Below are 26,344 nucleotides of genomic sequence, written 5' to 3'. Positions count from 1 at the left end.
AAAACTAATTGAGTGTCAAGCAGATATCTTAGTAACTAGTACCTTATCCAAGCTTCTTCTTCTTCCACTTTTGCCAAAAACTGCTGATATGTAAGGGACTCATCCAGCTTCTGACCACGAGTAGCTGCCATCTGCTTAAGCTCTGCCCATGCCTGATTAAGGAGCTTGAGACGCTGAAAATCACAATTATTTGCTGTTGATGTACAACACATTGCTAAACAACATAAAACTAAATTATATCCTCTGAGTATTAAATCTTTTGTGGTATATTTATGAAACTGATTTTAAGCAGTCTCACAAAAAGTAAATTTTACATATACATGAGTTGGACAAAAATATGGAAACACTGAACGTAAATGCAGCTGCTAGGCAAGGCTGTAGATTACACTGTTTTATTTGACCATGAACGGCACCTGTGAGATGTCCTCAATATTTTCCAAGTTGTGGTCAGATCAATGTTCTGCGTAGTAGTTAACTGCATGATGTCAGAGTGTAGTGAATTCAAATGTGGACAAATTGTAGCTGCTCATATAGTGGGTGCTTCCGTAACCAAGGTAACCGAAAGTGTTTCGCGATTCAAGAGAAGATTTATACCACTACAGGGAAAGTGGAAAAACACGATCTGTTAAGTCCCAACATGGACAAAATTGTCTGTTGAGTGATCTTAACAGACTGTCACTGAAGAGGATTGTGACAAGAAATAAGGGGATGCCAGTTGCAAAAGTTACTGCAGAACTGAATGTCGCACTTGCAAACCCTGTTAGCACCAAAACAATATGAAAGCAGCTCTATAAATAAGGAATTTCAGTGCGAGCTGGAATTCCAAAACCACACACCAGTGATACAAATGCCGGTGACAGTAAAATGTGGTGGCAAAGCCATAAAACCTGACTATCGTGCAATGGAAGACAGTAATTTCGTCAGGTGAGTCCTGTTTCACACAGTTTCCAACTTCTGGCAGAGTTTAAATCCCAAGGGCGAAACACAGCGGGGGTTAGGTGATGATTTGGGCAGCCATATTATGGTATTCCATGGGCCCCATAATTACCCTAAAATGTTGCATTACTATCATTATGGCTGATCAGCCCAATCCCATGCTCCAATGTTTGTTTCCTAATGCTGATGCTGTGTTCGAAGAAGACAATGCTCCTGTTCACACAGCTCACATCATCCAGGATTGGCTTTGTGAGCATGAGGATGAATTGCTCTATTTCCCTTGGCCACCAATCATCAGATCTCAATATTCTTGAACCTTTGAAGTTTACTTCGGAGACAAGAGCGCATGATCGCTATCCACTTCCATCAACACTGCCTGAACTTTTCACTACTTTGAATCGTATAAGATTCCCTTGAAAACTGAACAGGACTGGTATTTATCCATTCTGAAATGACTGGAAGCTGTTTTGAATGCCAACGTGTTTCCTACACGAGATTAGGTAATTCAGTAAGAAAATTCTCTCAGGCTTCCAGCCACATCAAGTGATTTAAAATCCACGAGCTGAGTGCTCCTCAGACATTGTCAAGTGACAACAGTTTTAAGATTATAGCCATGCTACCTTCAGTGATGTCATTGGTGCTTGCTCCAGCACCATATGACGCAATGCTTTCACTGTGGACCTGCCGCACCTGCTTCGACCTTCTGATGGCCAAGTTCCAAGCTGTGCTTAGCTACATGCTGCCATCTTTACTAATGGTGTTGTCACAACTTTCTGTCTTGACTGGTTCTTTTATGACACTATCTCAAGAACTATTGGTCCATGCAATAACATGTCTCATCCAATGCAGTACGGGGTCCATTTACTAGGGCTTGATTTCTAAGGATACCATAGGCAGACAGCACTGTTCAATAGCATGCAAAGTTTGTCCAACAAAAAACTGTCCACACCCACATGGTATTTTACATACTCTTAGTGTTCTAAGACCTACATGTCTTTCACAGACCTCACGAGCTGTTGACTTTTGCGGGTGCCCTGAAGACCGAATTGATTTTATGCCTTTTTACGAGCTGGCTATCTTTCCTACTACTGAGCCACAGAATGACGAAAATGCAAGCTACTTCATGTACTCCTGAGGGGGGTCTACTGTTAAGTTTCTTGGGAAAAATGGCTTGCGAAATCTGACACTGATAGCCGTTTTCCATGAATACTTTATGAGAGTAGCTCAGTTTGTTTGGTAGATTTTCAGTGTCAAACAGCTTCTGCTCAATGCTTCAAGGCCCTCAGAACAGAACTGTTCTGCGAAGGGTGGCAGCAGCTGGTAGTTTGCAGGTATAGGTCTATATGGGTGGGTTTCCAGTCAACACTGGTTGAGACACCCATCTACATTATGGCAGACAAGAACATCAAGGAATGTTAAGACACCATCCATCTCTACCTCCAATGTGAACTTGATGTTGTCAAGAAAGTCGTTAATATGTTCCAAGAATTCTCCCAGCTTTTCACACCCATGAGACCACACAGTGAACATGTTGCCTACATAAGGATAAAAGCAGCTATGTATTGTAGGAGCCATGTCCAGGGTATGTCCTTAAAGTGCTCCACAAACAGATTGGCTATAAATGGAACTAATGGGCTTCCCATCATGATGCTGTCTGCCTGGTTAAAATATTGTCCACCACACAAAAAATACAATGACATTGGAGTGTGTTTAAATAAATCCACAACACTGTCGTCAAATAACTGGGAGAGCAGATCTACATGATCTTTGATGGGAACGCACCTGAATAAGGACACCACATCAAAGCTAACCACCATATCTCCTCCTCCATGACACAAGCTTGTGGATTTTAAGCCACTTGATGCAGCTGAAAGCGGGAGAGAATTTTACCTGTATACACTAGACTCTCGCTAATCCAGCCATTCCTTGCACGTACGGGTGCTGGATCAGTGGAAGTGATAAGATTACTAAAAGTGTCTGAAATTTAGTTTAAGATTATGGGGGCTATACTATATTAAAGCCAAAGTACATTCATTTTCGTAGAAAACTTTGTTCTCAAGTGTTTGCATATACAGTAGTATCAATCTCTACAAAACACATCCCGACTTTTTAGTTGTCACAATGATGATATGCGATGCTGGCACACAACGTCTTTACAATCATTAAATCAGTACTGCATTATCTGGCTGTTGCATAATGTACTCCAGGAAGATATCTTTCAGCTTAAGTCCAGCAGTGTGAGACATCATCTTTCTCTCTCTTCCTATGTCATCTCCATGACTTTCATCACTAATATTCTGCATACTTTTGATTCTTTCTTCATTTGTTAAAATTTGATCTATCTTGCAGTTTTCCTCATTTATTCGCTTAGCAACATATTCTTGATAAATTCCTTAGAACTACTTAAACCTAACTAACCTAAGGACATCACACACATCCATGCCCGAGGCAGGATTCGAACCTGTGACCGTAGCGGTCACGCGGTTCCAGACTGTAGCGCCTAGAACCGCTCGGCCACCCAGGCCGGCACGTAAGTTCACAACAAGCTTGTTTCAGCATATGCGACATCATTACGTCTATGCAAAGTACCATCCTTCACTAAATGAATTTCACAAAATTACAGTGCGTCTTTTCTTTGTTTTACAGATAGCATTTTTATGTAAATGTGAAACTTAAGCATTTTGTCTCTTTAGCACTGACATATGACGACTACTTTTGGCTGTTAAATTGCTTGCACTGGCATATCCCTACCTGTTCAATTTCTGGAACACCCAAATTTGAGACATCCATTAACTTCTCTCCAGCTTCCTGAACGGCCTGAATGGCTGGTTCATGTGATGCAAGTTCAGTCTCCAATCTCTTGTGCTTCTTTTTCAGGTTCTGAACACCTGTCAAATCGCGGCCATAGTCATCAGATCCAACAAGCAATTTCTTCTCTCTGCAAACAAGGCAACATAAGATTTCAAAATTTTCTATTGTATAAAAGATCCATTGTAAATATCTATAAGCAATTTACATTTTCGATCATCCGTATGAAACTAATTACTTACATGTATAATTCTGGTAATGAAAAATTCTGGCAGGATGTAAATAATTTTGGAGTAAAGGTAAACAGCTCAGTGAATAGTAAAAGCTCTGTGCTGCTGACAACTCAATGCCTCTACTGTACTGGAATTTGTTATCTTTACTCCTAAATTATACGTGAAAGTCTTGTTTCTAAGTCTATTACCCCCTGTGGATTTTAACAAACTTGACATCTGAGAATGAATAAACACAAAAAGAGCAAAGTATGTTGGAGAATTATCCAAGTCTCCACAAGCGCTAAAATCAAATTTATAGTGTACTTATGTGGTCTGAACACTGTGAGGTCTAAGTAGAACATTATCACATATACACTTCTTCAATAAAAATCATTGTTATGGATAAAACCCAAGTTTAACAACAAAACAGACATATTCACTGATGCAAAATGTTGTGTACTCTTTACATAAATTGAAAGTAGTCAGTTTAGCTTGCATCAAAGCCTTTTGTCAACAAATTTTAATTCCAAGAAAAACTAGAAAACCCTGCACAAACAACCTGAAGCCTTTAGGAATACGCAAATGTACTGTAAACAGAAATAAGCACTGCAATGTCCAAATATTGTACACATAATTGACAAGGGAAATAAATAGCAAGTTAAGAAAAATAAGACTTGAATTAAAATGACTTCAGGAGTAGGCACACTGCAGAACTTGTGTACAGGTGAATATTCTCCTACATTTCCAAAAATATTATTCAGGTACATTTTTTAAGGAATGAAAGGAAACATAAAAGCAAAACAAATTATTGAAAAGAACTTTAAACAACACAACTTTTGCATAAAAGCAATTTCACTGTCATTAAATGTACAATATTCATAATGAATAGCAGCGTAGTTTGGTAGCTACCCATCATTACACATGTTTCAAAGACTGATTTTTTTTCCAGTGACAAGAAGAAACTTTCAGTCTCATTCTACTGTGTGTGATACTCAACAGAAAAAATGCAGGACAACACAATGAACATAATTTGCAATAATGCAAAAGGGAATAAAATACAACCATCAACTGTTTCCCAATATACATGGAGAAGAAACACTTTCAAGTACAATACAGTAAAATGGTACTATTTTCAGAGTAACAACCTGTCACTGGCAGGAGGAAGGAAGGAAGGAAGGAAGGAAGGAAGGAGGGAGGGAGGAAGGGAGGCAGGGAGAGAGAGAGAGAGAGAGAGAGAGAGAGAGAGAGAGAGAGAGAGAGAGAGAGAGAGAGAGGGGGGGGGGGCAAATTTGCTTCCTAGAGATTTTCACTGTATGCTAAAAAAAGAATTGTTTCTTCATAAAAGTTAAGAATACTAACAATTAGCACTTATTTCATCAAGTTTTTGAGATTGCAGCCTGATGACATCTGATGTCCAGCCACGATATTTCAGGTGCCAAACATTCAGCCATCTTCATGAGTAGACTAACACTTTTTTCAAGATACTCCGCAATTTACATCATGCTTAACCTACAGTTCTGTCAAATGCAGCTGAGCTAGTGGGAGTGTAGGTGATTGGAATGTCCAAGATATTACTACATATACTTAACTAACTCAGGAGCAATGCCATCAAAAAACAAATCAACAAAATGAAAATTAATATTATAATATTTTCTGCATTTAACTTGGTGAACGTTTCAAATCTTCATACTGTAATATTGTTATGTTACTTTAGAGCTATTGCTGTAGCTATCTACATCAATGGACAATGTATAGCAAAAACACAGAAAAAAATAATGTGTGTAAACCTTCGCATAATTTACTACGAGTTTTGATGTTTTTCACCGGTCTGTACAAATAGTGGAATCAATACTCAACTACTAAGTTCTAAACCATCCTCAAGCAACATTCAAGGAAAGGTAAGTATGACTTACTTTATCCACGATTCTTCATCTGCGATATCCCTGAAGAACTGATGGAGCGTATTCGCTTCATTCAATCTAGCCTGACGATGAGCTGCAAGATTCTTTATGCGTTCATAGCGTTCATTTATTGATTGTCGTTTCTCTTGAATACTTGCTGTATCAAACTGACCACTCTCAATTAGTGAATCAGCTTGTGCATTCATGTCTGTAACAAAGGGGGTTCAATGAGTCTAAGAAATAAAATTCACAATTTACCTATCAACATAACTTTTTTGCACTCACCTTTAATGCGATCTTCATGTGCCTGTATATCAGCCTCAACAAGCTGGTGCTTCTTTATCAGATTCTGCACAGATGCAAGGTCTTTTCCTGAGTCCTCAGATGTCAAAAGTGATTCTACTTCTCCTAACCAGAAATCAAGATCTTTCACAGCAGCAATATATGTTCGCTGTTTGTTGGCTTCCTTCAGCTTCACTGTTTTCTCTGTTGTTTTCTGGGTCAAGTACTCCCACTGGTCTGCTATAGATGCAAGCCTGGCCTGTAAGCATACATATACAATTACTCCTACACACTTTAAAATTTTGGTACTATTTATAAATCTGTTAAAAGCACTGCACCATACTGAATAAGAGGAAAAGTCTGCTTTTATTAGAAAAGCCAAATTACAGCTTTTTATGAAAACAAACATTAAATTTGAAAGCAACTGGACATGAAAACCATTTTATAGCTGAGCTTGTCTACTATATCATACAACCTAAACTTTTACAAAAAGAGGGAACCATTCATCCTACAACATGCTGGACAGTGTGTAGGCACAAAACAAGGCACTGAACACACTTTTTCAGCTTTTGAATGTGTGTGGTGTTGCAGGTCAACTAGTATGAAGTGTCAATTCAGATAAGGTGGACACGAATGTAGAATGGTACAGAAAATTTCTCACAGAAAGATAACTTAAATGAATGACATTATTATGAAATTAATATTGTAAAATGCAGCATCAGATTTTCACAGATGTATACCTTCATGATGGGTACTCAGTACACAGAAAAGACTATACAAAAAACTAAAAATCTGCATTACACTCCCATTCACCCTGATCCTGGAAATTTATAAGATGGGTTCTACTCTCCTGATCAACTTCAGGGACAAATGTAAAAACATACCTGAACTGCTTCTTCAGATCCTGCACACTGATGCTTGTCTATGAGATTCTGACCCATGGCAATTACACTCTGGATTCTGTCAGCATTAGCAGCAAGTTCTGCTTCAAAAGCTTGGTGTTTCTGGTGCTTTGACTGTATATTGGCAGGGTCCTTGTAACTTTCTTCTGTAGCTAGTTGCAGCTTCTCTGCAATCCAGTTCTCCATTTCATCTGCATCACGGCTAAACACAAAAATTATAATTTGTAACAAACGAGATCAGAGTGGGGGAGGTACCTTAAATGATAAGTTATTAGTAAGGCATCACTTCCATACCTGAACTGTTGCAGAGTCTGTGATTCGCCTAAGCGTGAGCGTTTCTCAATCAAAGCTTCTTTCAAGTGACGCCACCTGTCAAGCACCTGACAGCGCTTCTCATCAATTTGTTTAGAAGCGTAATGATCAGCACCAATTAACTGGTCAGCCAATGTCTGAAGTGCTGCAATCTTTTCTTCCTGCAACCCAAAGAAAAATGACATGTATTACTCTGGATCACAATCAAAGCATGACTCCTGTCTACTGCCCCAAGACAGAAACATGGGTAGACATTCTCGTAGGAAAATTCCACACCAGCACAAATATGCAAAATTTTTCTGAGAAAGACAAAGTATCCTTTGGAGGACACTGTCAGATAAATACTATGTACTGAAAGTACATACCTCCCATGTAGCACTAATGACATTAAAAATTTGTACTTCATTTAAATATAAGATTATTGATATTCCTCTAGGAGGAAACCAAGAACACAAGTTGAATATTTTGATCAAAATTTCATAAAATTGAAGAGTGAAAAAAAGGGGGGGGGGGGCAACTTACTTGGAACATTCTAAGTGTCACAATAGGAAACTGACTGGTTCTAAGCGCCAATATGAAAGTTTTTGCTTGAAGTGTCATTAACATAGTAGCACTATTTTTATTTGTGACAACACAAGTAAAAAGCTATAGCAGCAGTATATTAACTACTGTTGTTCACATATCATACCGCAGCAAGAAAAGTGACAAGTTGAAAAACAGTATCTTTAGTTTATGTCACTGAAACGTGTGTGAAGTATGCCACCATGCACAAAAAATGTAATGGAACTTACTGCCAACAATACTTATTTGAAACTTAATGGAAACTTACACTATTTTAATGTAAGTTTTATAAAATTAATCCTTTTCAAGTCAAGTTTTCTCAATTACTGGATTTTTGAGTGGTGTCACTGTTCTTGACATGGTGCAATGTATCATTTCTCAGTTCTATTAAATTTCATACAAGAAAATAGTAAAATTAAAATAAAGGAATAAACTTAGTACTGACTTCATCTTACACAACTCCATTCTTGTAATTAGATGTAGAAAAGTTTCACAGTAAAACTACCTGTGCAGTTGTTGAAGAAATGGCATCATCAACAGCCTTTTGTTTTGTAGATGAAGCATGGTATGTTATGCCACATTCTTTCTTCTTTTGAATACATTAACATTTTCCCATTCTTCTGTTTCTGAATAGGAATTTATATATAGCTACTGGAGATGGAGGAGTCGTACTGCATTTAGAGATCTTACACATCTGAATGGACAGCTATGTTTCAGCAAAATCTTTAAAATCAAAGTAGTTGGTTGTGTGCACTGGAAGTACATGGACTGGATTCACAACTTCAACTGAGCCAACAACCTTGTTTAACTCTCGTGGAACAAAGCCCTTGCTTATCTATTTGCATTTCTTTGTAACTGCAACATCTCAGCTCAAAAAGTTGTGCCCACTAACCAGAAACTTGCATTTTAACTCTTCAAACCATCCCAAAATAAATGGAGGAGACCATGTCCTACAGTATTTGGAAATCCATTGAGAAGCACTGCTTGGTCCAAAGACAATGTGCCAACTAATAATGAACATTTGAAACATTTTCTTCATGATTTGACACTTGGAACAAGTCTAGGAAGATGTAACAGTGTACCTAGAACATAACAGCACTGAAAACACATTTTGTGAAAAATGACGCTTAGAATAGTTTCCATTTCCACTCTTCAATTTTTGTGTTCATCAAAAGAACATACCACATGGTAAAGGACCATTACAGCGAAACAGCAAAACTTTTGCAACCAAAACCTTTATTTCTAATTGTACAGATAAGGAGAAAGGTGGAAAGAAAATTGGAGGGTAGTTTTAATGACAAGGATTTGTCAATCAAGAACCAAAATAGGAGAACCAAGGTTCTAAGGAACAAAAATCAATATCCACACACACATGGGACTCAAAGCCCCCAGACGTTAATTACGCATTGAATGAATCAGTTTATACTTTGCTGAAGAGTAAAAAATGTGAACTAAGGAGAGACGAGGAGATTAGTGTTTAACATCTCACCGATAACAAGGTCATTAGAGACAGTGCATAAGCCTGGATTAGGAAAGTATAGGGAAAGAAATCAGCTGTACTCTTTCAATAGAACCATCCTGGCATTTGCCTGAAGCAATTTAGGGAAATTGTGGAAAACCTAAATCAGGATGGCCAGGCACAGGCTTGAACCATCATCCTCCTGAATGTGAGTCCAGTGTGCTAACCACGGTGTCACTTCATTTGGAATAATAATAAAAATAATAATAATATAGACCATCTCAGTATTAGACATTAACAAAGAGTGATGAGAAGGTACAGGTACAATGCTGAGGTAACTATTCTATCAAGTTTCTCATCTTAAGGATCAATAAATAAGAATTGTTTTGGCAATGTGAAGTTACAGTTCTTTACACAATAATCACTCCAAAACTTCAGAACTTCACATACAGAATGTGTGTGCGACATGTTTGGCTCGTGTCCCTGTGCTTAACACACACTGATTGCTTCAACATTCAATTCTTGTCCAATCCCTGCCTTTTTTCTTACAGCCCTATTGCCCAACACAAATAAAACTGAAGACACTGACCCAGTTATAATGTGAGTGGGTAACTTCCCCATCTCCTGCAAAACATATGCACTTTCACTCCTAACTTCATAGCTTTCCCATTCTTTTTTATCTTTCGCCTCCTTTCCCATGGTTCCTCCTCTCTTTCTCAACACTTTCTAAATCTGTACATTTTCTTCTTTTACTCCCCATGTCACTTCTTGTGGCTGATCTCTTTAGTTAAATTTTCTGATTGTAACTATTTTCTCTCTAGTTGTAGATAGTTAATTTTTAGAACTTTTTTCCCTTTTGTTGTTCACCAGCATGCAGTGTCCAGGTGGCATAGTGGTTAATGGGTTAATAGCACACATGCAGCACTTTTTCATCTATCTTCTTGACTTTTTACACACACCATTTGCTTTTGGATTTCTAATGAAGGAAAACTTGCAATGGCTTTCAGTAATCCAGCTAACTCATACTCTGTTTGCAGATGACGCTGTCGTTTATCGACTAATAAAGTCATCAGAAGATCGAAACAAACTGCAAAACAATTTAGAAAAGACATCTGAATGGTGCGAAAAGTGGCAGTTGACCCTACATAACGAGGAGTGTGAGGTCATCCATATGAGTACTAAAAGGAACTCAAACTTTGGCTACACGATAAATCAGTCTAATCTAAAAGCCGGGCACATGAGTACTAAAAGGAACTCAAACTTTGGCTACACGATAAATCAGTCTAATCTAAAAGCTGTAAATGCAACTAAATACCTAGGCATTACAATTACGAACAACTTAAATTGGAAGGAACACACAGAAAATGTTGTGGGGGAAAGCTAACCAAAGACTGCATTTTACTGGGAGGACACTTAGAAAATGTAACAGACCTACTAAGGAGACTGCCTACACTACACTTGTCCGTCCTCTTTTAGAATACTGCTGCACAGTGTGGGATCCTTACCAGATAGGACTGACGGAATACATTGAATAAGTTCAAAGAAAGGCAGCACATTTTGTGTTATCGCAAAATATGGGAGAGTGTGTCACAGAAACGATACAGGATTTGGGCTGGACATCATTAAAAGAAGGGCATTTTTTACTGCGACAGAATCTTCTCACGAAATTCCAATCACCAACTTTCTCTTCTGAATGCGAAAATATTTTGTTGACACCAACCTACATAGGGAGGAACGATCACCAAGATAAAATAAGGGAAATCAGAGCTCGTACAGAATGATATAGGTGTTCATTCTTTCCGCGCGCTATACGAGATTGGAACAATGGAGACTTGTGAAGGTGGTTCAATGAACCCTCTGCCAGGCACTTAAATGTGATTTGCAGAGTATCCATGTAGATGCAGATAGTTGTACATGAATGTCATATGGAATAATGTTCTGGGGTAGCTCATCTTTAAGAAAGAAGGTCTTCATTGCAGACACATGTACTGTGAGAATAGTTCGTGATGTACACTGACCAATCATCTTGTAGACATCTGTTTAAGGAATTGGGCATTCGGACTACTGCTTCACAGTATATTTATTCCCTCATGAAGTTTGTTGTAAATAATCCACTACAGTTCACAAGGAACAATGAGGTGTCTAATTACAATACCACTAGGAAAAATGACATTCATTACTTCACATTAAGGTTGTCATTAGCACAAAAAGGGTGCAGAAGGCTGCAACAAAAAATTTTGATCATTTATCCAGTGATATAAAATGTCTGACAGACAGCAAAATAAAATTTGGTAACAAACTGAGGAGGTTTCTCCTTGACAGCTCCTATTCCATGCAAGAATTCCTGTTATTGTAATGTGTAAAAGGTGGTAGGTAGGAATTACTTACTCACATCTGTGTGTGTGATATATATATATATATATATAAACAAAGATGAGGTGACTTACCGAACAAAAGCGCTGGCAGGTCGATAGACACACAAACAAACACAAACATACACACAAAATTCAAGCTTTCGCAACAAACTGTTGCCTCATCAGGAAAGAGGGAAGGAGAGGGGAAGACGAAAGGAAGTGGGTTTTAAGGGAGAGGGTAAGGAGTCATTCCAATCCCGGGAGTGTGGATGGATATGTGCGTGTGTGCGAGTGTATACCTGTCCTTTTTTCCCCCTAAGGTAAGTCTTTCCGCTCCCAGGATTGGAATGACTCCTTACCCTCTCCCTTAAAACCCACTTCCTTTCGTCTTCCCCTCTCCTTCCCCCTTTCCTGATGAGGCAACAGTTTGTTGCGAAAGCTTGAATTTTGTGTGTATGTTTGTGTGTCTATCGACGTGCCAGCGCTTTCGTTTGGTAAGTCACATCATCTTTGTTTTTAGGTATATTTTTCCCATGTGGAATGTTTCCCTCTATTAATAATATATATATATATATATATATATATATATATATATATATATATATATATAGACACACACACACACACACACACACACACACACACACACACACACAGATGATGTGTTTTTAGATATATTTTCCCACGTGGAATGTCTCTCTCTCTCTCTCTCTCTCTCTCTCTCTCTCTCTCTCTCTCTCTATATATATATATATATATATATATATATATATATTCAGAATGTAACCGTATGCACAAATTAATTTGCGGTACAAATATATAATGACTCGTTCCACATCATAACCACCTATCATGGGAAATATTCCATAGAAAATGTTACTTACTAACTAGCTAACACAAGAAAACACACTTTTATCTAGGAGTCACAAACTTTTGTCCCTTTCACCTCTCGTTACTGGTGATCCTTCCTTTCTTTGCCCATAATTTTTAAATGGGCAGGATTCAAATTCTAGGCCCATTTTCTAGAGTTACATTGTTTATAAAACAGAGACAAAGATGTTTTCTTGGGTATAATCTAATACTTCCTTGTCACTTGACAATTCCCGTTAAGTGCAATTGTGAAATAATTAGCTGTCTAAAGGAGTAAAGAAGTAATTACCTCGAACTTGTCAAGAGAAAATTGCCTTTTAATCAAGTGGACAGAGTTGGTATTAATAGTAAAGCAAAGATCTAACAGCAACACTGGCTCCTAAGAATAGTATACACTGTCTTGTTTTTAAAAGTAAACTATTATATTGGACAAGTAACCAAGGAAGGAAGGAAGGAAGGAAGGACCATTAGAGATTAACATCCTATTGACAATGGGGATAAGCCTCAGCTTGGAAAAGGAAAGTTCAAGAAATCAGAAATGCCTCTCGTTTAAGGAATCACACCAGCATTTGCCACAAGTGATTCGTCGAAATCACACAAGACACAAATCAGGAAGGTTGGGTTTATATTTGAACCTTGGTCCTCCCATGTCTTAGGCAATGTGCCACTTCGCTTTTTACAAGGGGGTGGACGGTAAGTGGCTATGAGGATTAAAGAATGATGACTTCTGTTCTTACTCCAACAAAATACTTACATGAGCATTTATGGCTTTGTCAAAATCTTCATGTTTTTTGATGAGAGCTTCGACATTATCTCCCTTTGAATCAACTTCTTCTGCAGCAAGAAATGCTTCCCTAGCTGACATCCAGTTTTCAGCCTGTTCGCAATCTCTATAGAACAGCTGTAACTCTAAACACTGATCAAGTTGCATTCGTCGTGCAATCCAAGCCCTGAAATGCATCAATACTGTGTTAAACTATCACATGACTTATTTGTTGGTATTTCATCAAAATTTGTGTAATTTACTCAGAAGTTGGCCTTCCCAAAATAAATTTCAATAAATATTAATCAAAGCTCAAAGAAAAAAAGAAAAAGCTAGCAGTAGCTTGAGAAGACTCTGGCTGCCCTGCAGTTTTCACTGGCAAGCTTCCTCTTCAGGCCAAAATCCCCAGTTTCAGTTGCATCATGCACACATTTATCATTTCTTATTCATCATTTTACTACCTGGCCATTAGACATCCCCAGACTGTTCAGTCTAACTAGACCTTAGTGACAACAAAATTCTTGCTTTTTTACAATTAAATCTACATTCGGCGATTTCTAGAACATTTTCTTGCAATGAGTATTTGACACTAAGTGAAGAATAAGCTCAAAATACAATCTAATAGATAATGAAAAAATATCTTAGAGACATACCTCGGGAAACTGTTTGTTAAGAGAGTTATGACCCCTTGAAATCATGCCTTGTTGAACTACTGTATCTGCTTATTTTACATGATGTTACTGTAATTGCCAGGAATGTCAATTTACAAACACTTACACGAGCCTCACTGTGATTGTGTTGGCATGAATTCTTATGCACAAGTCACTAAAAGTCAAGTCAAAAACTCTTAAAACTACAAAACATTAAGTGAGTGGTAATAAATAATAGCGCTACAGTTCTTCTGAATGTTTCAATTTTTACAACATTACCACTTTGATTCCCATATTAATTTGGCGACTTCACTGTTGATATGTATTCAGATTAGCAGTACCAGTATTTTCCTTAGTATATACACTTAGCTTCAGCTTAAAATATACATTATGTAGCCTTCAAAGTCTGGTGCTCACACTGATATCATTTTCAGGGTCGCGTACCACAATCGGTAAAAATGTAACCCTTATAGAAGCACATTCTTGTCTTGTCTGTCTGTCCATCTGACAGTTTGGAACCCTTTTTCTGAGGAACTGGTAGATGTATCGAGTTGAAATTTATGCCACACATTAAGGTCTGCAGTCCATTGGTGAAGTAAAAAATGTGAAGCTTCTAAGTCAATGTGGTCATAAGATATAGACATAAATGCCACATATTTTGATACTCACAAACTCCCTCATCAAAACCTATAGAGTACCGTATATACTTGTATAATCCATGCATGTTTTTTCCCAAACTTAAGGGCTAGAAACTGTGGTGCGCACATTATTCGACATATGGTTGGTACTGCTCCATCTCCAACAATAGATCCCATTATGGCATTATTGCAGCCTCAGTCTGATGCGTCAATAGCACATTAGAAGTGAAGTATTAATGCCTTCAAACGTGTTAATTATGGCTACAAGTCCTCATTATCACTCATGCACTGCTAAAGAAAAACTGAAAATTTTTGAAGCAGCCGAGAACATTGGAAACTGTTCTGTGAGAAGAAAGTATGACATGAGATAGAACTATATTTGTGAGTGGCGAAAAAACAAAACACGGCTTCAAGAAACGAACAATAATTGCAGGGCATTTTGTGGCCAAAAAGCGAAGTACCTGGGCCTCAAAGGCTCTGCACTTATGTAGATGAGAAGTGACAATATGGATGCTCGGTGAAGAGTGAAATGTGCTAACTTAAAGCATTGGCTTTAGCCAAAGAACTAGTTTTACCAGTTTCAAATCTAGCCAGGGCTGGCTATTAAGATTTTAAAACTGAAATGAATTAGGATTCCAGAGGGAAACTAACATCGCTCAACTGTTTCCAGCTGATTATGAGGAAAAAATAGGGCAGTTTCATCGTTACACCATAAATCTGTGACATAAACAGTCCTATATGTTATCGCACATTTGTAATGTGGATCAAATGCCAGTTTATTTTGAGATGCCACTCAACAACACCGTGAACAAGAAAGGAGAATCCAGCATCATGATATGAACTGGTGGCAGTGAGAAGCAAAGGTGTACAGTTGATGATGTGTGCAACTGGCGATGGATGAAAGCTACCACCTTATGTGATATTTAAAAGGAGAACTACTCTGAAAATATCAGTGAAAGGCATATCAGCAAGAGTAAATCCGAAAGGGTGGATTGATTGGGTGATGCATGTTTGGCAACATCATCCTGGTATGTTACTGAATGTACGTAACATGTTGGTCCAGGAGAGCTTCTGTGGAGATACAACTACGGAAGTGCGAGACAAATTACAAAAAAGGAAAATTGACTTTGCCATTATCCCTGGAGGCTTAACATCCATCCTGCAATCACTACATGTGTGTATAAATCAGTCATTCAAAGCTGCACTTAAACAGCGATACACATAATGCATGGCTGATGAAAACCACAAGTTTACACTGTGTGGAAAAGCAAACAGTCGGATTTGTCCCACATTTTTGAGTGAGTGAAAAGTGCATAGGACTCCATTCCACAGCCACTGGTGGAAAAATCCTTCAAAAAATGTGGTATCACAAATTCAGTGGATGGAACGAAGGACGACACACTATGGGAGGATGGTGACGACAATTATTCTCCTGATAGTGGTGACGATGAAAGTGATGATGAATAGGGAGGTAAGGGAGTACATGTATTGACCAAAATATTTCATTGCACATATTAACATTACATTCTCAACATGGTAATTCGCATTTTTTTTTTTTTTTTTTTTTTTTTGTAGGCCTAGAGTCCCAGCTGGCGGGAATAATGTTCCCCTCCCGCCTGCCCGGCTAATGGGCCAGATGACAGGCCCACCGGCCAGCCAGCTGCATGCTGCTGAATTGGCTGCATTTTAACAATTTATCAACCTGTACAACAGCATGTGAAGATTATGACGTGTTTCTTCAAACCAATTTATATTATATGTAATTTTGAACACATCACTACATCAGAGCAATTTTTTTAAAAAAATAAAACAAATTAACGCAAAAAAGATTTTCCCTCCCTCAAAATTAGGGTTCACAGATTGTTCGAGTATATACAGTACTTCCTGTTGGCCTAGAATCATGAAATTTGGCAAGAAGCAATGTTTTACTGTATATGTAAAAGAAGAAAAAAAGAAGGAAAAAAAAGAAGAAAAATGAAATTTTTTAATTTGTTCTTATATCATACAAAAGAAATTCTTTTACCATTTGTTATGTGACTTCAAACTTGAAGTTAACACACTCTTGAAAGTCTTTGACTCCCCGGGACTGATATCTTCCAGTATGAACATAGAAAACAGGCAAAAATTATCAACATCCTCGATTCCCGGATCAACTGTGTACATACACAATTAATTTTGTATGGAGCCCTCAGAGTCAGAGTTCTACTCACACCTGGCCAATTCTCTTTAATTTAATGCCTAAATAGCTTTATAGTAAACAACTTATTGTATTCCCTTTTCCACCACTCACATGTAAACAAACCTTAAAACTTGGTTAGTACTATTGTAAATCTCACAACTGCACTTACTTTTCAAGTTCTTGACGGGCTTCTGCCATGCTTTCCAATTTTTCTTGTATCTCAACACTTGCATAATGACCAGAATGCAAAAGCTGTTGTCCAAATAAGTCAAAAGCTTGGAATGTCCCTGCACGAGCATCTATTTCCGTTCGATGTTCCTGGAAAAGATTAATCTCAGTATACAAATTTGCTTTCCTTCACTGAATAATTAATTATTCACTCTAACCTTCAGTTATGAATTAAACTAAATAAACTGGCCCCACATACAGTTTTTAATAAAAGCTGGTAATTAATTTTTGTATTTTCATATTCAAAGCTAGCACATTTCAAGAAACAGTTTGCAAACAAACAACATATTAAAACAAAATAAGTGTCTACATCAAAATAATAGAGAAACAACTGTTAAGATTTGCACTTTAAAATAATTCTCTCATAATAACTTAAGGTTAACAACTGCAACTTACTAATCTGTCTATGAGCTCATAACAGAATACTACAAACTACAACCACATTCTATAGTAGTCCATCGCCTGACTTTCCAATGAGACTGAAGCACATTGCCGCTATTGAAGCAGTTAGCTTCTCTCAATACTAGATGTCTACACTACAGGTCAATTTATTTATTGCTAGATTTGGAGGTGTTATAGATTACTTCTCAAAACAAATAAAGAGGTACACCTGCATAAGCCATAAAAAATAACTAAAGGGCACAAATCACCATAATAACCGATTTTCTTAGCCAAATGTAAAAAGTGGCTATCAAACAGCAGAATAAAATCAGCAGAACACTTGCATTTATGCTATATGGATATATATATGTATATGTGTGTGTGTGTGTGTGTGTGTGTGTGTGTGTGTGTGTGTGTATAACTGCTTTGCTTCTCTTGTTAACTGTAAACAGGGAGGAAAAGCAGCTTGTTCAGCATGACATCTTTTACAGTTAAAACATAAATATGACTGGAATTAACAGGCACAGGCAGTGTTAGCAAAGACTTGTTGAATAAAAACTAAAATCTTGTGACCAGTCAAAGTTACAAACATTCCATAAAAGCTCATGTACAACATTTTATTAGTTAACTCAGCAAGGAAAGGGCAGTGATGATACTGAGTCTTTTAAATACATTATTACCCAAATAAAATAAAAAATAGAGGATAGAAATTTAGAACTTTATTTTGCATTTCTAAAATCACAAGGCAAATGATATTAACAATGAGACACTCTTTGTTATGGTTTTACATTTAAACAACTAAAATTCGTTACAATCGGTGCCCTAGGTCAATTCTGGCAAGATTGAGGAAAGAAACTGGTCATGCCTTCATACCGTAGCTTTGTTTCAGGTGTCAGAGGGAATCATCCGCGCCACCTTCCCTCCAAGAATACGCATATGAGAACAAGGTATAACTAGCTACAAAGGATCATGGCAGCAATGTTTGTAGCCAGCCAATTTTTTAATCTAATTTTGTCTCAAAGACAGAACACACAAACATTTTTAGAGTCACATGAAAATAAGCATTAACTGTATACAGTTCTTGTTTAAGGTGACAAGAGGCTCCTTCAACATCCACTGCACTACCCATGATTTTGGCAACTAGAAAAATGAGAAATTACTCACAATAAGCTTTTTCTATCAAAATTAATTACGCATAACATAGAACTCTCACAATTGAAACCGGGCATTTCACACTACTGGAATGCAATGCTTTGCAAAAGTGGTGAAACTGTATTGGGCTATCTTCTGTGTGTTCACAGACTCAAATACAAAAGCCCCCATGCCCCATAATTTTATTTATACGGGACAGAATTTTTACTAGCATAATGAAAACCTTCAACGAGAATTAACACAAGTTCCTTTATCTACCATGAAATAAAAAAATGTCTCTCTTACTGACAGATACCAAATGGTTCTCCAGTGTAAGAATAATGATTCAAAAGTGCATGCAATTTTGTCACAAATTACATTTATCACTCATTAGCCACATAGGGTTTGGCGGAGGTTCATGCTCTATTGGAAAATTAGGCAAAGTATTGGAACACCTGCATATATGTGCATACAAAGTGAAGCCTTTGGCACAAGCCCACAACTAGACTATTGCCCTTACTGCTGGTAGAGTGCAGTAGTCCTATCTGACATGGCACTACGAGAGCATGGTACCTTGTCCCAGTCATTCCGTACACCTGGGAAAGATCTCTGATACTCATTTTGACAGCAGGCTGAGTGGACCCGGGATTGTTCTGGAGGTACTGGAACAAGGTGCCCCTACCTGAGTTTAAACCAGGGACCTCCAAGGGCCAGAGTTTAGTGCTCTACCCACTGGGCTACCTCAGCTACATGTTTATAAAAACTGAGACATAACTGAGGGAAAATGTTCAAATGTTCACTTGTTGCTTTGCTCCTGGGCTTACTCTACATGTTTTGACTAAACATTCAAACAGTGGAAAATCCAGGACGGAATGTAACAATATTATGAGAAGGCAAGTTGCTGCTCACCATATAGCGGAGATGCTGAGTCACAGATAGGCATAACAATCTGTGACTCAGCATCTTTGCTATATGGTGAGTAGCAACTTTCCTTGTCTTAACATTGATTAAACAGGAGCCATAGACGAAACACTAATGTCCTTAATTGCATCAGCCTGATCATGGGACTTACGCACAAAAACCATTTCATCACAGAGTTTATAAAACCATAAACAACCTTCTGAAACAGGCACTGGTGGAAGTGACTAACATATACTGTCATGTCATATGAAGATATGGAAAGACGTGGTGAACACTGAAAAAGAATGCTCCTTGGGTGTCCTTTCAACAACAACCTCCTTTTTACTCCATTTGCTAAATGCTGTGCCAAGAGCTGCTCACAAATGGTGGTAATTTGGACAAATGCATAATACACCAACACGTATGTCACCTAAGGGCTTCTGGGTGGGAGAGAAATATTTGCTATTAAGTACTTCCCCATCAGCAAAAACAATTTACTTTGTTGACAGCCACCTGATCGGGTAGGGTGCATTTGTTGGAACTATAGGATTTAGTCATCTGGCATGACCAGCGTACACAGCAACAAATTATTCTTATCCTCTGAAAACTTCTAGCAGAATACCAAAGCATCAATATTCTGTCTCTCAGCACTTAGTCTCTAACATGACAAAGTTGTGTTGTTCCAATTATACACAGAAAACATTTTTATGCACATATTATGCAAAAGTTTTGGTCGTTGGGTACTACCAACAGCAGTTGGAATTCTGAAACTTTATGAAATGCAAGATCAGCAATTTTCAGGAACAATCCTTTTCACAAATGAAGTTCACTTAGTAAGGGATGTTATAGTGAATTATCATAACATGTACCAGTGGGCACAAGTGAAACTTCACAGCTTTGACATACCAGGGCACCAAAACATAGTGTGTCACCATATAATGTGACATTATCGACTGGTATCTTATAGTGCCACATATAGTACCAACAGGACAATGATTCATATATTTCCGAGATGCTTATTTACTGGTATTACAAGTTTATCTCGTTCATCATATACACAGGGAAAGAAGGTTCAGTTTAATATACCATCAATGATAAGGCCATTAGAGACAGACTTACAAGTTCATTTTGGACAAGGACAAGGAAACAAATTAACTGCCTCCTTTACAAAGAAACCATCACATTTTAAATGATTTTGGAAAACCACAGAAAAGCTAAATATGGACTGTTCGATGACCTTGCTCTTTTCAAATGCACGTCCTTTCTTTCACAATGGATTTGTTGTGGACTCCATGTAGCATAGTCTGCTTGATCATCAGATTTTAATCCACCCAATTTCTTTTTATGGAGGCACTTGGAAGTGCAAATTTGGGACAAAGAGATACCATCAACCAGTGATTGAGAATACATATATGATATTATGGAAAGGGAAACTGAAAAATATCACTTTCAACAATTCCTTCTGCAAAGAGGTTAAGCTTGCCAAGAACACAATGGCAGCAATTTCCAATATTTATGAAACACCTTTGGAGTTTAAGATCTTGTATTTACATATATTCTTGATTTTATACTTTACAGCATTCAGCTGGTTTAACAAAGACACAACCACTATTCTTATGAGATAGGGATACTGTATGACTTGCACTCAAGAGCACATACTGTCTCACAATTGCAAATCTCTTGTAACAGATCTCTGGAACAGACAATCAGATTGTTCACAGTTGCTAATTCTTGCCATCCTTTCAAGCTGATTTCTGCAGTTGTATAGGAACGCTCAAAAGCTTATTCAACATTTTTTTGATTTTACAAATTTCAGTTAGATTCAGGTTTCTTCATAAACATGAGGAAACATTTTATTTACTTTGCTTTTTGACACCCCAATGTGTGGTAACATGGATAAAACTATTAAGTTATGTAATTTCTCTGTGTCATTTAGCAATATGATTCATAGTCGTATTACAGAATATCCAATGGGGCACTTCTCACAAAACAGAACTTAAAAAAATGCTAGGTTCAGAATTTTTCATCACTTGCATTTTGGATAGGTGCAATTTTTGCAGTGTTACCTCATGAGGGGAATGGGAGAGAGAAGTGGGGCCAAGGGGAGAGAGGGGGGGAGGGGGGGGGAGAGGGGGAGGGAGGGAGAGAGAGAGAGAGAGAGAGAGAGAGAGAGAGAGAGAGAGGGGGGGGGGGAGGGAAGGAGGGGGGGGGGGGAAGGAGAGGGGAGTGAAAAAAAGCTTAGATTCATGGCGGATGAAGAAATCAGCTGCGTCATTTAAACGAAACCTAACCAACATTTATCTTAAGCCGTCTAAGGAATTATGGAAAATTTAGATCTCTATAGTCAAATGTGGATTTGGACCACCATTGTTCTGAATGTGATTCCAGTGTGTTACTACCGTGTTACTTCATTCTCTCCATAGCTGAGATACCTCTTCTAGACAAAGAGTACACAAGACAGGAGGGCATCACAACACAGGAATAATCTGGCACAGAGCGCCAGAGAACACCATACATTCAACGTGTTGGCACAATATCTTTACAAAAGTACTGAATGTAAGGAACAGGTGAAACTCTGAATATGCACTTCAATGACTTTCAAGATAGAAACAAAGAGTCACGTTAAGGTCCTTTCCTCCCCCCCCCCCCCCCGCCCCAATCTCCACACATGCACAGACACATTTTCATAAGCAAGTATAAAGGTGAAAGTCCCATTTACACAGTTAAACTCATTTTCTGCACAGGACGTCGCTGGTGTTCCTGCGAACTTACACGTCACTGAGGGAAAGTACAAAAGCTTCTATAAACAACCAAACTTTAAAAAAGTACTCTTGTCTTTTACACTGAGGTGACAAAAGTCATGGGATACCTACTTAACATCATGTCAGACAACCTATTGCCCAGGGTAGTGCAGCAACTCAACTTGGCATGAACTCAACGAGTCATTGGAAGTCCCCTGCAGAAACAATGAGGTATGCTGCCTTCACAGCCATCCACAAGAGCAAAATTGTTGCTGATGCAGGATTTTGTGCACATACGGACCTCCTGATTATGCCCTATAAGTGTTCAATGGGACTCATGATAGGTGATTTGGATGGCCAAATTGTTCACTCTAACTGTTCAGAATCTTCTTCAAACCAATCATGAGCAATTTTGACCTGGTGACATACCACATTGTTATCCATAAAAATTTCAATATTGTTTGGGGACATGAAGTCCATGAATGGTTGAAAATGGTCTCCAAGTAGCCGAACATAACCATTTCCAGTCAATGGTCAGTTCAGTTGGACCAGAGGTCCCTATTCATTCCATGTAAAAACAGCCCACGTCATTATGGAGCCATCACCATCTTGCACAGTGCCATGTTGACAAAGTGGGTCCATGGGTTTGTGGCGTCTGCACCATGCTCAAATCCTACCATCAGCTCTTACCAACTGAAATCAGGACTCATCTGACCAGGCCACGATTTTATAGTCATCTACAGTCCAACTGATACGGTCATGAGCCCAATAGAGGCACTGCAGGCAGTGTCATGCTGCAAGCAAATGCACTATCATCAGAAATTTCGCCGCACTCTCCTCACAGATACATTCGTCGCACATCCTACATCGGTTATTTCATACAGTGTTTGTCTTTTAGCAATGACAACTCTACATGAAAGCAGTTGCTCTCTGTCCAGTTAAGGCTGTCAGCCACTGCATTCTCCATGATGAGAGGTAATGCCTGAAATTTGGTATTGTTGGCACACTCTTGACACTATGGATCTGGGAATATTGAATTTCCGAAGAATTTACGAACTGGAATGTGCAATGTGTCTAGCTCCAAATACCATCTCATGTTCAAAATCTTGATTCCCATCATTTGGCCATGATCAATGTCAGAAACTTTTTCACACAAATTACCTGAGCACAAATGACAGATCCACCAATGCACTGCCCTTTATACCTTGTGTATGCAACACCCCAGCATCTGTATAGTTGCATATCGCTATCCCACAACTGTCACCTCGGTGTAATTACTTCTTGCAATATTGAATGCCACATATAACAGTTTTATTATATGCATTACATTCCTCCTCCATCTTTTCTCCCTGAACCATGTTCCTTGAAATATAACAAATAAGTGCTGAATGTATCAATTTCTTTGGGACTTCAGAGTCATGGGCACTGTTTCCCTGAGATGAAAAGAAAAATGAAAGAGCACTTAACATACTAAAGTTCCACAACTATTAATTATGTTATTTGCAAGATGGTGATAATCATTTTGCTACCTCAGACGACGGGAAAGGCAATGTTATGAAATGTATTATCAATGGATTTATACAAAGTCTACTAACCTTGAAAATCACATTAATATACATAAAATCTCTGTATACTTTGGCACACTGGTTGAAAAGCACACATTAAAAACTCAGCCTTAATCATCCAGAGTAACTTTTGCTTTTAAACTGTGCACCCAAAATACTGTGCTGTCTCATTCGGAAGTTCAAGCATTTGTTATTTCAAAAACTGAAGAACAGATTAGGTATTTCTGGAACAGAGCTGGAATTGCCACACAACACTAACATGCTTCAATTACTAAACAATTATTCATGTTTGTCACATAATATATAGTGTTTTAGTGAAATGAAGAGTTCAGTTACTAGACTGTTAACTCATGCAGTCTGTACAACAAAACACTAGCTGTTATTATACAGAGGCATGTAAGTTAATGTCAGTGGGCCAGATCAATCCAGACTAATAATATACCTGAGCAACCCCATAGCGGGCATCTATCTCCGCTCGATGATTCTACAATGAACAAACAAAATTGACATTTAAAAAGAGATTTTTGTATTTCCACAATTGACTACAAGTGACTGTTACAGGGTTTGGGGAAAACAACACATACCACTGTACTGACTGTGTTGACAAAACGAAGGTAGCATTATACAGGCAAGCAAGCAACGAAGAGGAGATTAAAATGATGCATAATTATCATTGTATGAAATGTTTATGTATAATCTGTTTCTACTTTCATAATAAAGTGAAACAGTGATGTTCACATTATTGTCTAAATAAGTGAGGTGAAACACTGTGACCATCAGTTGTCCCTGTACTGTTTCCCCCTTCTTCAGTGGCAGGAGAAATACAGATACTCAATATAAAACTGTGACAGACTGGAAATGTTTCTGTGTAAACAATATGACACCTACAGCTAATAATGGCCATAAAAATTTAAATAAAAATTCGAAGTCAAAGGTATTATATACTGCAATAATATCATCACCGCAGCAGTAGTACGCTGTGAAGCTCCTCCCCATTCTGCTGATAATATCAATGGGTATTATTGTTCCTATTTTCATTTCACTGCTCAAAATTCTTCCTTCTTTTAAAGAAATTGCAAAAACAATTTGGTTAAAAACAGTGTCACACAAGGGTTCATAAATTAAAAGGAAATAGCTTTAACAGTCAATTGATAATCAATTTGAAAAGCAAACTACATTTACATAGCAATAGTTTGCTGAAACAGGGCATTGCTTACTCACTCCATAAGTAATTGAACAGACTGAAAAATGTTCAAAATAGCTCTCTCTCTCTCTCTCTCTCTCTCTCTCTCTCTCTCTCTCTCTCTCTCTCACAGTCTCTCCATACATTGCTAATATGAACAAGAACTTTAATAGAGAATCACAACTGCAGTGTTATGTATGTTATGTATTTTTTTTATAAAACTATTTATAGTAAGATCCAGTCAAGATGTCGCTACACCTCTATGTTGTGCATATAAATGACAACCAGTTGGATCAAAAAGACAGCATGTATTACTGCTAAATATCAATGAATCAAGTTGTACTTTGACATAATTAAAAATGCAAATCAAAAACAGGTGAACCCATTCTACTGTGAGCATGACATCTGATGACACTATTGCCTTATAATTTGACCTGTATTATAAATTCCATAAAGGCTTCCATTTTTACACAGTAATATGCTCATTTTGTCTGTAGTTCATAAACATTCAAAATTTAGACTTTAACTGCCTCCAATATCAAAGCCTCACTGAAAAGTACAGTATAACACAAGCAATAACTCCCCAAGGTGAAGTTTTTTCTTTTAGTTCATGCTAACAGCACGTGGCTCGGCCCATGTCAAGCCCGAGTCTGTTATGTCTGCCAAATGTTGCTCTATATGTCATACCTGCTGCATCAAGTTGTCATAAAAAGTTGAAGAGAATTGTACAACGAAGCAAATATCAGACCTTTGAAAAATGATTTCACGTAATTAAGATAAGGTAAAACAAACTATCTGACATCACAATGTTCACAACATTAACTTTTTACTTATTTCTCTTAGTGTGAACCTGGGCTGGTACGAGAACATTTTTCCACACAAGCAACGTACTGTTTATTCCCCCCACACCCGCCTCCCCCTGCCAGTCTCCCTCAAACATAAGTTGGCTTTGGCATTCCCCTTGGGTTCTTAGTGAGACCTTTAGAATAATCCTAAGTTTAGCATTTTTAAAGTAAGTATTACATAGATAAATCACTGCAACAGAAATAAGTTTCTCAATCTTAGTTCAGCGCTAAATATTATTCATTTCCACTTATGGTAATTTCTGAGATCTTTAAAAGCTTTCAGTGAAACCAGAAAGAACTAGAGCTATTTTATTGTTTTAGCTACAAAAAGTGTGCTACCTATTAAAGTGAATGGAAAGAATGAAACTATAAAATTTTCCTTTCTATTTTTTTCCATTAGGTAAAGCACAACATAAACACAAAAGAAGACTAGATTTTGTATTGACAAGTTAAACATAAGGCACTGTTTAGCTGCAGCAATTGTATGTTAAACGTGAGAAAAACTCACCAGTAAGTAGTTCAGTTTAAGAAAATCTGCCATGA

The 26,344-nt window shown here is 37.8% G+C and overlaps 1 protein-coding gene across 4 annotated transcripts in view; it reads right to left on the bottom strand.

Annotated features, from left to right (window-relative positions):
• Positions 1–26,344, bottom strand: part of LOC124556717 (spectrin alpha chain) — a 123,074-nt gene that overhangs the window by 14,972 nt on the left and 81,758 nt on the right. For 2 of the 4 annotated variants that reach the window (XM_047130705.1, XM_047130706.1), the window contains exons 24-32: positions 24,216–24,257; positions 16,997–17,145; positions 13,352–13,547; positions 7,336–7,514; positions 7,024–7,243; positions 6,143–6,398; positions 5,870–6,065; positions 3,688–3,874; positions 43–173 (exon numbers count right to left, since the gene is read on the bottom strand). In XM_047130705.1, the coding sequence (XP_046986661.1) occupies positions 43–173; positions 3,688–3,874; positions 5,870–6,065; positions 6,143–6,398; positions 7,024–7,243; positions 7,336–7,514; positions 13,352–13,547; positions 16,997–17,145; positions 24,216–24,257 (1,556 nt within the window). The remainder of the gene's footprint in view (positions 1–42; positions 174–3,687; positions 3,875–5,869; positions 6,066–6,142; positions 6,399–7,023; positions 7,244–7,335; positions 7,515–13,351; positions 13,548–16,996; positions 17,146–24,215; positions 24,258–26,344) is intronic. The other 2 variants (XM_047130707.1, XM_047130708.1) reach the window with 1 other exon arrangement.

This window comes from Schistocerca americana, chromosome X (assembly GCF_021461395.2).
Source record: "Schistocerca americana isolate TAMUIC-IGC-003095 chromosome X, iqSchAmer2.1, whole genome shotgun sequence".
NCBI lineage: Eukaryota > Metazoa > Arthropoda > Insecta > Orthoptera > Acrididae > Schistocerca > Schistocerca americana.
This window is presented reverse-complemented; position numbering and strand designations above follow the sequence as displayed.